Raw genomic sequence first — 14,323 nt, forward strand, 5'->3', positions numbered from 1 at the left:
GCTTCCTAGCAGTACTGGCTGTAAGGCCATACAATGGGGCTGCTCTCATAAATCCCAGCCTGAGTGACAGACGTACTGAGAATCTACACTGTGTGGTCTGTACTGAACTTTCCAGGAACTTCTCCATTGCAATCCATCTGCGCAGCAGACTGTAGTAGCGGCTCCTCACCAGCAGGCGGCGCAGCCTCTAGCACAATCCCACACCTCGCCCCCTAGTGGTCTCTTCCTATGACAACCTCTCCGATCCTCCCCCACTCGCTTCGTTCCAGTCTACAACCCAGACTGGCCAATGAGGGAAGGCATCTTTTGGTCACATGACGACGAACTAACCAACCACCGGCGAGAGGCCGAGCAGGCACCACGGCCGCCATTAAAGAAAGGAATCTGTAAATTCAAATGGGAAAGCTGCCCCGACATTGATCCGATTATTCGTCATTACGAATCACTGCCTATCGCTGGGGATTCTCCTGCCACAAAGCGCTGAGGAGACGATCTATCGAGTATCGGCATCGGCAACTACTTGTGTGTGCGCAGGAGGAGAGTCGGGGAGGAGGAGGAGAGGAAAATGGCGAACCTGTGAGGAGAGAAGCCGAGAAACACCCGGGACTGCCGGCGGCCTCAGCGCTCTCCTTTGTGTCCTGTGCTCCTCCCGGTGGAGGCCTAGCGTCCCCCCACCGCTCCGGTGACCGGGCGGTTCCCGCCATGCTCTGCGCCCCGAGCAGGGGGACCAGCGGCGGGGGAGGGAGGACTGAGACACCGCCCGGATACCGGTGCTGGTAACGGCGCTGCTGCACCGTGCGGACTCGCCGCGCTCGGCTACATTGTTACCTCCTGCCCGGGTCACGTGGGATGGGCAGCGACTAATCGGTGATCGGGAGCCGGCCTGGATTGTGAGGATGGTGGTCTGCTGGTGACGGAGGTGATCGCCGCCGCCGCTGTGTCTCTTTCTTGTTCGGGTGGGATAATGGCGTGTGATCCCTGCCTGTGAGGATGAGTTCATGTTTTGTGCCGAACGGGGCCAGTCTGGAGGATTGCCACTCCAACCTCTTCTGTCTGGTGAGTGCACAGCACGATCGTGTCTGATCCAGCCTTCTGTCCATATCTGGCCTTGTATCTGTGGATCCAGCTGCATTTTCTGTAGATCTAGCCTCGTCCGTGGAGACCCTTCTGTCCATGTATCTATAGATATAGTGTCACCCATGGAGACCCTTCTGTCCATATATCTATAGATCTAATGTCACCCATGGAGACCCTTCTGTCCATATCTGTAGATCTAATGTCACCCATGGAGACCCTTCTGTCCATATCTGTAGATCTAATGTCACCCATGGAGACCCTTCTGTCCATATATCTGTAGATCTAGTGTCACCCATGGAGACCCTTCTGTCCATATATCTGTAGATCTAGTGTCACCCATGGAGATCCATCTGTCCATATATCTATAGATCTAATGTCACCCATGGAGACCCTTCTGTCCATATCTGTAGATCTAATGTCACCCATGGAGACCCTTCTGTCCATATATCTGTAGATCTAGTGTCACCCATGGAGACCCTTCTGTCCATATATCTGTAGATCTAGTGTCACCCATGGAGATCCATCTGTCCATATATCTGTAGATCTAGTGTCACCCATGGAGATCCATCTGTCCATATATCTATAGATCTAATGTCACCCATGGAGACCCTTCTGTCCATAAATCTGTAGATCTAATGTCACCCATGGAGACCCTTCTGTCCATAAATCTGTAGATCTAATGTCACCCATGGAGACCCTTCTGTCCATAAATCTGTAGATCTAATGTCACCCATGGAGACCCTTCTGTCCATAAATCTGTAGATCTAATGTCACCCATGGAGACCCTTCTGTCCATAAATCTGTAGATCTAATGTCACCCATGGAGACCCTTCTGTCCATAAATCTGTAGATCTAGTGTCACCCATGGAGATCCATCTGTCCATATCTGTAGATCTGACCTCATCCGTGGAGATGCATATATCTGTAGATCTAATGTCACCCATGGAGATCCATCTGTCCATATATCTGTAGATCTGGCCTTGTCTGTGGAGATCCACCTGTCCATATATCTGTAGATCTAGCCTCGTCCGTGGAGACCCTTCTGTCCATGTATCTATAGATATAATGTCACCCATGGAGACCCTTCTGTCCATATCTGTAGATCTGACCTCATCCGTGGAGATGCATATATCTGTAGATCTAGTGTCACCCATGGAGATCCACCTGTCCATATATCTGTAGATCTGACCTCATCCGTGGAGATGCATATATCTGTAGATCTAATGTCACCCATGGAGATCCATCTTTCCATATATCTGTAGATCTGGCCTTGTCTGTGGAGATCCACCTGTCCATATATCTGTAGATCTAGTCCCACCCGTGTAGATCCTTCTGTCCATATATAAGTAGATCTAGCATCATCCATAGAGATCCATCTGTCCATATATGTAGATCTGGCCTTGTCCGTGGAGAGCCATCTGGCCTTGTCCATGGAGATCCATCTGTCCATATATATGTAGATCTGGCCTCACCAGTGGACATCCTGTCTATTAATCTGTGGATCTAGCCTCACCACATACTTATGTCCATATATCTCTAGAACTAGCCTCATCCATGGAGATCTTTCTGTCCATATATATCGACAGTTGAATCTCCACGGGTGAGGCTGGATCTACTTATATATGGACAGATGGATCTCCATGGATGAGGCTAGACCTACTAATATATGAACAGAAGGATTTCCAAAGATCTACCCTCACCCGTGGAGATGTTCTGTCCATACATCTGTAGATCTAGCCTCATCCGTGGAGATCTTCTGCCCATATATAAGTGGATTTAGCCTCGCCCAAGGAGATCCTTTAGTACATATATCTGGATCTGGCCTTATCTATGGAGATACTTCTGTAGATCAAGCCACGTCCGTGGAGATCCTTCTGTACATATATCTGTAGATCTAGCCTCGTCTGTGGAGATCTTTCTCTAATCTAGCCTTGTATCTATCACAGTTCATCCTATGCATAGATCTGGGGATCTCTCCTCATCTATGGCACATCATCCTATCTGTATATCAGTAGATCCTTCTATTCACTGTCCACTCATAAGTAGCTCTGTCCTCTTGTGTAGAGCCTTCTATCCTCCCATCTGAAGATCTCTTCTGGATAGAGCCCTATGGCACACATCCTCTCCATGTATTTGCAGATCTATCATCTATGGCACCTTCCCTCAGTCTTTTGTATCCTCCATCCCATTCTATACAATCCGTGTTCCCTTTGATGGAGATTCCTAAAGTTTGGCGTCTGCGTGCCACTATTCGGACATGTTCCTCTCCTCAGCCCCTTCCTATTCTCCTCTGTGTGGGAGGAGGCAGGAAGCAGCCATTTTCCTGCCTGTGCTGCCGGCCCAGGCCAGAAGTTTGTTAGCCGGTGTTTCTCTGTTGGACTCTTTCTTTGCGGCCATCCTGGCTGCTCCTTGCCTGTTCTCCAGCATTTCTGCCCTGTCCCCTTCCTCTTTTCTAGAGCTGGATCTTGCACCATCTCGCCCTTATCTGCCGTCTCTTGGCTGCTGTTCAGCTCTGTACAGTCCCTGACCTTGTAGCATTGCTTTTCCCCAGGCTAATCTTATCAGGGGCTGTATTTAGCTGGCTGCGCTCTCTAGCCTTCCTGCATGTATTCTGTAGAGAACCTTAGGCCTCAGTAATTCTTGCACATGGAATTTACCTATGGAGCTTCTTCTTGTGTGTGTCGCACTCTTATTCTTGTTATGTGTATATCTGGGAATGCGGCCACTTTTACCACCAAGATTTTATAGACTCCATATTGTGCACCAGGAACGTCCCCTACATTACTGTCCAGACCTGTCATTCATGAAGCCTAGTGACAGTGCGACCCGCGATGGTGGCCATATTACTCCTCACCTAGCTCTCCCAAGAATAGTTAAAGGGGCTGTCCAGGATTAGGAACGCATTCCCACGTGCTTTCAGGGACAGCGCCCCCCGTGCTCATGAGTTAGTATTGTAGTGTAGGGCCGAGTTGCAATACCAGACACAATCCATGCTCAGAGGTGGCGCTGTTTCCAACAACAAGCGGACATTTGTTTCTAAACCTGGACGACCCCTTATTGAAAGTTGGGTGACAAGCAATATGGCCGCTAGTACATCTCACGCTATTTAAAGGTAATTTTTCATCTTAGACATTGTGCGGTGGCTGTTTTTAGAAGTCCCATAACGGAGAACACATGCATGCCACCTCTTTACCCCCATCAGCCATGGCAGTAGACTGAAGAGGGACGCAGGTCTCAGCGGTGGCATCATTTATGGGATATCTTCTGGCGAATACCCCTTTAAATAGAATGTGCAGCAGCTTGTATGTCCGTGTCATCTGTTCATTGATAAATCTTTCCTGTACATACCCAGGGGCCGTATTTGCAGAACACTGGCTTATTGTGTTACCATGGTATTAAGGCCCCCATCTTCTATACATTTTAGAGGACGGTCGCCCGACCCTGCCCGTTATCTTCTCTTCTTTTCTGGGGCTGCCCAGCTTTCCTGATTACAGATGCTGGAGAGCGTGGGTCGGGCATGTTGGAATTCAGTAGACAATCCTGAAATAAACTACTGCCAAGGGATTAGACTCTTCTGTGTTGGAAACACATAGCTGCATGCTCATTTTGGCAGAGCATGCTTTTAGGTAGGGGTTGGGAGAGTGCTCGTAGCTAAACAAGGCATCCGCTAGTGATGATGTCTGTGGTGGGGATACGTGTAAGAACAAGGCGGCGTTCACATGAGTGTCTACAGACCGCAATGCCCGGACTGACTGCGTGTGGGTCTCCTGTCTAGAACCTCTACATAAGTTGGGGCTGGTAGACTTGCGGTTAGTCCTGGCATTGCAGTCCATATACAGACCTAAAGGTGCCTATGCATCAGGTTCTTAGTAGATCCCCTCAATGTAGTGTGCTCTGCTGCCAGATCTAGACTTGGTAGCCCGCCAACCCTGAGCTGTCCTGCAGTAGCCTGGTTGCTGTCTGTCTGGGAATAATCCGGTGTGCCCTCTTCCACCCATCCCCCTCGGCGTCCCTGTGAGGGATGTTGATGTGAGGTTGGGGTTCCAGCTGTTAGTCAGTGGTCACAATGTTAAACCTTGAGATGTTTGTATTGTTGTGTTCCAGGAATGTGCTTCTCCCAGCTCGGCTTTCTGTCCCCCTCCTCCCCTCACTGGGAATCACTATGTGTTTATCTAGGAGGGGGCTGGATGCTGGGTGCCTTCATTACACTCCACTGTCTATGCTATGTAGGAAGCTAACAAGGTGTTTTTCTTTCCAGGCGGACCTTACAGGGATCAAATGGAAGCAGTATGTGTGGCAGGGCCCTACCTCTGCTCCGATCCTCTTCCCGGTTACAGAAGAGGATCCCATTCTGAGCAGCTTCAGTCGGTGTCTGAAAGCCGACGTGCTGAGCGTGTGGCGTCGAGATCAGCGGCCTGGCCGGAGAGAACTGTGGATATTTTGGTGGGGAGATGATCCCCATTTCTCTGACCTAATTCATCATGACTTGACAGGTAATATTTTATTTATAGGTGCTTTTTGGAGACTGGATTTAGTGCGTTATGAATAATGTTGGCTTTGCTGGTGTTGATAGAGCGATCTTCAAGACTGGGCTTCCTTGTGAAAGACGTCTGGAGCCGGCTGGATGGTTGACACCGATATGTTGGTCATGGAAATTTTTAAATTGCAGTTCTTTGATAATTGTATTTTCCCCCTTCTACATCAGCCTGCTTTCATTCGTTCACTGTCCAGTGTAGTGTTGGCTAGCAAGAAGACAAGGCAACACTTACATTGGTCATGTAATGTTTAAAGTAAGACACTGGTGTGAGCTATTATTGGATAGGGTTAACGTATGGGGTCAAACATGAAAAAACATATCACCTGTATACAGAATAGGGGATGAATGTAGGATCACTGCAGACCCCACCACTGCACCCACCGCGATCACTGCAGTGTATGGTCGCTCCGCTGTGTCCATCGTTACTATTCAGCAGTATGTGTCAGCTCCCTCCAACTGTTAGCCAGATGCCTGTGGTCCATCAGTGGGATGCTGCCATCACATTATCCATTACGTTTGTGCCCTTTCAATGAAGTTATGACAATCATTCATGATGTAAACATAAAAGGGGGATTTCAAATGTGCAAGTATCCCCAATCCATTTCCTGATGGTTGTGGGTCCGACAACTGGGCTCACCACTTAACTCGTGAATCGGGGCTCTAATGGGGGTCGATCATGTGTACTGCAGCTCCATTGATTCTAACTGGGACTGCCAGAGAGAGTGCAGAGCTTGGCTGATCATCGGCACTATAAGGGGTACTTCTCACATAGCGAGATCGCTGCTGAGTCACGGTTTTTGTGACGCAGCAGTGACCTCATTAGCGATCTCGCTGTGTGTGACACTGAGCAGCGATCTGGCCCCTGCTGTGAAATTGCTGCTCGTTACAAACTGTTCTGGTTCATTTTTTGGACGTTGCTCTCCCACTGTGAAGCACACATCGCTGTGTTTGACAGCAAGAGAGCAACGATCTGAATGTGCAGGGAGCCGGCTTCTGGCAGCCTGCGGTAAGCTGTAACCAAGGTAAATATCGGGTAACCAAGTGAAATGCTTTGCTTGGTTACCCGATATTTACCTTGGTTACTAGCGTCCGCCGCTCTCAGGCTGCCAGTGCCGGCTCCCTGCACACGTAGCCGGAGTACACATCGGGTAAATAAGCAAAGCGGTTTGCTTATTAACCCGATGTGTACTCTGGCTACGAGTGCAAGGAGCCAGCGCTAAGCGGTGTGCACTGGTAACCGAGGTAAATATCAGGTAACCAAGCACTTGGTTACCCGATATTTACCTTAGTTACCAAGCGCAGCATCGCTTCCACGCGTCGCTGGGGGCTGGTCGCTGGTGAGATCTGCCTGATTGACAGCTCACCAGCGACCATGTAGCGACGCACCAGCGATCCTGACCAGGTCAGATCGCTGGAGGGATTGCTGGAGCGTCACTAAAGTGTGACGGTACACCAAGAGTGAACAGAGTGGTTCTCGAGTTCCGCATTGATTGTGAGGTTATTCCTTATCCTTTGGATAAGGGATAACCTCTACACTTAAGAATGCTGTCTAAAAGGGTAGACCACTACTAGGACACCCCCTTCTGATTCCACATGTTTCCCCTAGGTAAATTAATAAAGCCTACATGGTAGAAAACACAAAATGTTGTGCTCACCACGCCAGTAGGATATTGATTTTACAGCAGACGTCCAGGAGGGTGCCAAATTCAGCTGTCAATGCACAGCTAACGCATGGACAAAAAAACGGGACGTGAATTTATGGCAGATCCATTACAATAAAGCCAGAACTTTATTCAAGAATCCATACAAAAGGAGATCCATAAAACATTGTGACACCTAAAAATTGGGGTTCAATAAAGCTTATACTCCCGTACCGGCACTAATCCAGCGGTGTCCAGGCTCACGTGGCATGACCTCACATGAGCCCCACGTCCAATTACTGCCAGTTTCTGTCTCACGCCTTTGGACCAAACTAGTTAACAGGAAGTGAACGTTCTGGATGTGCTCACTTTCTGTTCATTGTTCATTTGGTCGGAAGGCAGGAGACAGAAGCTGTCAGTAATTGGACGTGGGGCTCATGTGAGGTCATGCCACGTGAGCCTGGACACCGCAGGAATAGTGCCGGTATGGGAGGGTAGTATAGGCTTTATTATTTTACCTGAGGGAAACATGGAATCAAAAGGGGTTGTCCTAGTAGTGGATAACCCCTTTAAGATGGGAATTGAGCAAGACCAGCATTCTGTATATCAGTCTTGATCCACTGGAGTAAGATGAGAGGCATGTGCATTTTAATGAAAATGGGGCCTCCTTTAAACAGTCCGTGTGTCAGAGAATGTGCTGTCATAGCAAGCGAAACTTCTGTTGTGGAAATTATACTAAATCTCTTGTGCTGCGCTGAGGCCCGTGCTCTGGCGCTGAGGCCCGTGCTCTGGCGCTGAGGCCCGTGCTCTGGCGCTGAGGCCCGTGCTCTGGCGCTGAGGCCCGAGCTCTGGCGCTGAGGCCCGAGCTCTGGCGCTGAGGCCCGAGCTCTGGCGCTGAGGCCCGAGCTCTGGCGCTGAGGCCCGAGCTCTGGCGCTGAGGCCCGAGCTCTGGCGCTGAGGCCCGAGCTCTGGCGCTGAGGCCCGAGCTCTGGCGCTGAGGCCCGAGCTCTGGCGCTGAGGCCCGTGCTCTGGCGCTGAGGCCCGTGCCGCTGTTTACAAAGATGGCGAAACGGGCATAAAAACTGTTAGTTATCAACATTTTGCAGAACAAGGTGTTGTACACACAATTGGGGACTTTCTGGGTGAAAATTGTTTTGATTTCCTTCATAGTGCCCTTCTATATATGATTGGAGCCTGAGCCGTCTTGGCAGATGGGCCTTATCTGGCTTTATACAAATGGCTGACTCTGTATCTGGACGTGTACATGACCCCTGTCTTCCCATCAGGGAACTGCTGCCTTTATTCTTACTTTAGGCATCATGTAGACATCCATTCTTCACGTACATTGTAACCCTACTGATACAACACGTACCCATTGTAGTATATGGAGCTGTTCACACTGTCTTTTTGCGGATCATATGTCTGTGCAAAGTCACAGAGCCCTTTTTTAGCGGTGTCTTGGATGAAAATAGTCCACATGAGTCTATAGGTCCATGGAAACCACTGGGATGGCATCAGTCTGGACAGTGTGTAGACGAGGCTGCCCAAACCCTGGTTAAAGGGAACCTGTCATCAGAAATTTAGCTTGAAACCTAAGTTTCCCCCTCTGCAGCTCCTGGGCTGCATTCTAGCAGGTTCCTGTACTTTTTGTGGCCCCTTTTAAACCAAATTAAATACTTTATAAACTTGTACCTTTTGCTATGTAAATTTTGTAAATCGTCCATAGGGGCGGGCTCTCTGCTGACCGTTGCCGTTTCTCCAGCACATTGACGCCGTCCCCCCACGCTCCATTTCATCCATCAGGACGCCGCCCACTGCGCCCGAGGTGCCGCCCACGCCAGGATCGCTGGTGACATGGTCACAAGCACGAGATTATGGGCGGCGCTGTGATTGCATCGCAGGTGCCCGCCCATAAGCTCGTGGACGCGCTTTCCCCCACTGCCTCCAGTGTTCTGCGCAAGCGCTTGCCGGCCAAATGACCTGAAGTCACCTCCTTCCCATCTTACCGTGCAGCAGGGCAAGAGGGGAAAGAGGTGACGCCGGGTCATCTGGCCAGCGTGCGCTTGAGCAGAGCGCTGGAGGAAGAGGGGAAAGTGCGGTCACAAGGTTATGGGCGGCACTTGCTGATGACACTCACAGCGCCACCCATAACCTCGTGCCTGCGCAAAACGTCACCAGCGGTCACACATGCACACAGTGCACAGTCCCGCTACAGTCGCACAGCGCATGCGCGGGCCCAGGGGCGCCCCGGAGTGGCGTTCTGAAATATGAAATTCAGCGTTGGGGGGGCGGCGTAAATCTGCTGGAGGAACAGCAACGGTCAGCAGAGAGCCCGCCCCCATGGACGATTTACAAAATTTACATAGCAAAAGGTACAAGTTTATAAAGTATTTAATTTGGTTTAAAAGGGGCCACAAAAAGTACAGGAACCTTGCTAGAATGCAGCCCCGGAGCTGCAGAGGGGGGAACTTTTAGGTTTATAGCTAAATTTCTGATGACCGGTTCCCTTTAACCACTGCTGGCTGCTATGTAATCTCTGTGCATAGACTGCCATGGTTCTCAGTAGTGAGCCCTGTGTCAGAGAGCAATAGAGAAGGGTGTTCAATTGCCGCGCCAACAGATCACTCATTCAGATGATGAAGACCAATGTCACTTTATTTTCATACAGGTCTACGCGTTTCTGGAGCACCTGCTCCCTTCCTCAGGACCATCAGGTTAAAAATAACATCAGGGATTTGATGTTATTTTTAACCTGATGGTCCTGAGGAAGGGAGCAGGTGCTCCAGAAACGCGTAGACCTGTATGAAAATAAAGTGACATTGGTCTTCATCATCTGAATGAGTGATCTGTTGGCGCGGCAATTGAACACCCTTCTCTGTTGCTCTCTGATGTCTGCCACTGGGTGGCTGCAGCCGTGGATCTTGTTTTACATGCACTTATAGTAGTTGTGACTGTCACAACTACATCAGGTGAGTGAGTTTACTCCCCCTTCCCCACATATATCGGGGTAAGACCCTATTTGCGCTTTTTTGTCCACAGCCTCCTTCTATAGTGAGCCCTGTGTAACTGAGCGTGCATCCTTGGGTGCACATTAGTCATAGGTTTGAGGTGACGTTCATAGCCGTGGTGGCTTCTGCAGTTATCACTTACAATGGGCCCTCTGGGGGTTCTTTCTAGTTCTGGTCCGTTTAGTGACAAGAATGGTGTTGGATGCAGCTCTGGTGTTGCAGTGACAAGTGCTTGTGCCTCTGCCATGTCTCCCCTCCGCTGTGTGCTGGCTCGTGAGCTGTGCTTGTGCCTCTGTAAGCGGGTAACGTCATGTAAATCGGAGCTATTTCTGTCCTGGGTAAACAGCAGCCTTTTGTGGCAGGGGATCTGTGATCTGCAGTTACTTAGTCTATACTTGTATCTTCACATGCTGCGTCCGGTCCGGACGTCTCCACGGTGTGCTGCTCCGGATGAACACTCCTGTGTAGAACATCTGATTTATCCTTTCCTCCTATCTGGAGTTTAATCCATGTGTAAAGAGAAATGTCTGGAACCAGGCAAGACATTGGCTCCGGTGGAGGCAGAAGTGTGCCACTTATATACAAGCCCAGATTGCTACCGGCACTTGGCTCATGGTTTTCATTCAGTACAGGTGGTTAGCCTGCAGCCCAGGGCCTGTGTGTGCCCCTCTATGCCAACCTTTGTGGCCCCCAAGCATTTTGTCATGGAATTCTTGCCTTTGTGTGGCTATTTACATGTCACAGAAGAAAGGAGAGGGAACACAGTCCTCTGTGTCTCCCATTAATTTTAGGAGAATGGAGTACATTGACCTCTCTGGTACTCCAGAAATATATGTATGAGTTCTACAGGGGCCATCTATATTTGTGGTTCTCTAGAATGTAGTTTATGGCACTTGAAGGTATTTGCTACCTCATCTGAGAGCAGCAGAATGTAGGCAGAGAGGCTCTGAATCCAACAGTGTATCACTTAGATTACTGGGTGCAGCTGCTTTGACACACTCAGAATGTTTAGATTTTGCAGAGCTAAGAGAACTTCCCTCCCCACACCAGGCTCTCAATAGAGATTGTACATTGACTTTGAGGTGTCAATCACAGCAGGGGGTTTGCGACTTTGTAGTCCTGCAATGATAAGGGGCCTGCTGCTTAAACAGACTTTGCAAATATACAACTCATTGGACTGTGACAAGTCAGGCATTCCTGAGTTTTCTGTGTTAACCCCTGCAGCATGCTGGCTTTTGCTTGCATACCAAAAACCCTGCTGACAGATTCCTTTGAATTGTACAATATGTAGAGCCACAATCATCCATGGCTTTCCCCTCTCCTAAGTGCTAACTGGACGTAAAAGAACCCTATTATTCCGAAAGGGGAAGTGTCAGTCTTCATATCTATTCAGCATTTATTGCATTTTAATTGGATATGCTGGAAATGTCTCAGATGGTAATACCCATATAAGTTTAATTGCCACCCTTAGGAGTGATTCAACAAGACAATATGGCTCTTCGAACCAGAAAAGGGTGTGAACCCTTCACTTAAAGGGGTGGTCCAAAGGCCAAAATAATAATCTAAATCCATATCTACGGTATTTAGTGCCCATCTAATTGCTAATGTCCAGTGTATCACAAAAGTGAGTACACCCCTCACATTTTTGTAAATCCTTTTCCATGGGACAAAACTGAGGATATGACACTTTGATACAATGTACAGTAGCCAGTGTACAGCTTGTATGACAGTGTAAATTTCGTGTATCCTCTCAACTCACACAGTCGTTAATGTTTAAATCACTGGAAACAAAAGTGAGTACACCCCTAATTGGAAATGGACAAATTGTGCCCAATTAGATATTTTTCACTCCCAGGGTCATGTGATTAGTGTTACAAGATTGGTTCAGATGGTGTCAAGTGTGTCTGGCAGCATTAAAAATTCCCCATGTTATCCTAGCCACACTATCTATCTAACAGCTATTTTTTTTTTGTTTTGTTTTTTTCCCCCTATTTCCTCTCTGATGACGCTTCATTTGATAATCCCAGTGCGTGCTGGGACACTCAAATGAAGCGTCATCAGGGGGCAGGAGCCCTCAGTCACTGCCACAGCCTCTATCCCCCTCACTAAAGGGAAGCTTTACCAGTGACTCAGGCTTCAGGGGTTGGGCTAGTCCCAGCATGATGTGCACAATGACAGTGCACTGTTTGTAGTTGGTTCTGATGCAGTAATGAGCCGGAAACGGGTGTCAGAATAACTGGCTCTCGCAGAGACCAGTCCCCCCCCCCCCCCCCCCCCCCCCCCAAAAGAGACAGCCTCTGCACATGGGGTATTCTGACACTGCTCGCTCCATTGCCAGTTTGTTACTGCTGACCTGGGCTGACATCAGAGCCCGCACGGTTATGTACCGTACACATGTGCTGGGACCAGCCCAGCCCCTGAAACAGTGCGTACTGTGAAAAATGAAAGTGTGGTGTCTTGTCAGATCAGTAATAATGAGCTGACGACTGAGCTCTGTCAGCATACATGGTGACATCTCTTGCGAGGGAGGCTCTGGTCTATATACCCCCGGTATTCTGACACTGCTCTGATCTGAACCGACAACATGGAGTGCACTGTCATTGTGCACATCGCACAAGGATTAGTCCAGGCCCTGCCCCTGAAATGAGCGTCACTGATGACTCTTCATTTCTGGAACGGGGCTGGGGCTGCAGTCTTTTCCCCCTGATGACACCTGGAGTATCCCAGCATGCAGTAGAATTATCAAAGAGAGTAAATAAGATTAAAATACAATAGTTAATGTAGTTAGGGAAAGAGAGGGAATTTTGATAAAAAGTAAATTAGGAAATAATTTAGATCATAGCACTAAATGGGGACTTAGATGACAATGACGTAGGCCTTCAGATCTTCGCTTTAATATGCACTTGGCCATAGAAAAAGCACAAACACATCACTGCCACTCTGTTCAAACTGATTTCTTCTTGCTCCATTGCAAAGATGTTTACATTTGTGTCTTCAGAAGCGCACTATGTGAAATCTCTGCTTTGCAGACCACCAGAGCGTTTCCTCTTAGCCTTCTCTGGGGGTGTTCACTTTCACCCCTCCCTCCAGATGCTGTCAGTTATAGCTGGGCATCTGATTTAGCAGGCTTTCAGTCTCGGATGCTGCTGAGCTGTGAAGGTAGCAATGGATAGGGATGTGATGAAGGTGTATGTCCCCAGAAAAGACTGAAAGAACGTCCAAGTGGTCTGCAAATCTGATTTCACATGCTGCAGTCCAGAAGAAGAAAACATGAATAAGTCTGCACTGGAGTGACGCAGCACAAAACGGGAAAACGGCAGACCCAGATCAGCTACCCTGGTCCCTCAGCGCCATTTTGTGCCAGAAGTTACGTTACAAGAGCTCAGTGCAAATCTATGAGAGCCAGAACGAGACTTTCATAGAGCTGCATTGATTTGTGCCCTCTGGCGCGCTCCATGAAACACTGGAGCTGCCAGTAGGTCATAAATCACAGGAGCCCAACCAGAGCAACTCCGGAAGCAGATGAAGATGGTGGCGGGTGATTATAAGCCAGGGGGCTTACCATTAACCCCTTCAAGACCAAGGGCAGTTAAGTTACGTCCTATTTTTACATGACTTAACGACCAGGGACGTAACTTTACTGCCTAAAGTTCATTTGATTGCCGTGGCCATAGCAACTGCTTTCAAATGATGTCCCCTGCTGTTTCTTACAGCAGGGGACCTGTGCTTGACCCCGGGGGGGTGGCATTGCCACCCCTCATCAACGATCGTTGTGATTGGCTGTTCAAATATGAACAGCCAATCACATCACACTGGTTTTGGCTAAAACAATGCCTGAACCAGTGTTATCCTGTGAGATTCTGCTATGAGGTGCTGCAGCAGATCATAGCTGGAGCTCAAACATGGCAGCCCCCAGCCCCTGCAGCACTGATTGGAGCGAGCATGCAGTGGGGCAGTCTGATCTGGAGGTGACTGCCCTCCCCAGGCTTGTGTTGGTCTGCAGAGCCCTCCCCCAGCATGTCTTCTGTGTGCGCTGGCTGGTACTTGTAGTACCACGCAGA

General features: G+C 49.0%; 1 protein-coding gene across 1 annotated transcript in view; it reads left to right on the forward strand.

Moving 5' to 3' along the window:
• Positions 1 to 348: 348 nt before the first annotated feature.
• MED13 (mediator complex subunit 13) overlaps positions 349 to 14,323 on the forward strand; it is a 196,762-nt gene continuing 182,787 nt past the window's right edge. The window contains exons 1-2 of the mRNA XM_075336235.1: positions 349 to 1,056; positions 5,336 to 5,570. Coding sequence (XP_075192350.1) covers positions 991 to 1,056; positions 5,336 to 5,570 — 301 coding nt within the window. The 5' untranslated portion in view covers positions 349 to 990. The remainder of the gene's footprint in view (positions 1,057 to 5,335; positions 5,571 to 14,323) is intronic.

The sequence above is a fragment of the Anomaloglossus baeobatrachus genome, chromosome 2, assembly GCF_048569485.1.
Source record: "Anomaloglossus baeobatrachus isolate aAnoBae1 chromosome 2, aAnoBae1.hap1, whole genome shotgun sequence".
Taxonomy (NCBI): domain Eukaryota; kingdom Metazoa; phylum Chordata; class Amphibia; order Anura; family Aromobatidae; genus Anomaloglossus; species Anomaloglossus baeobatrachus.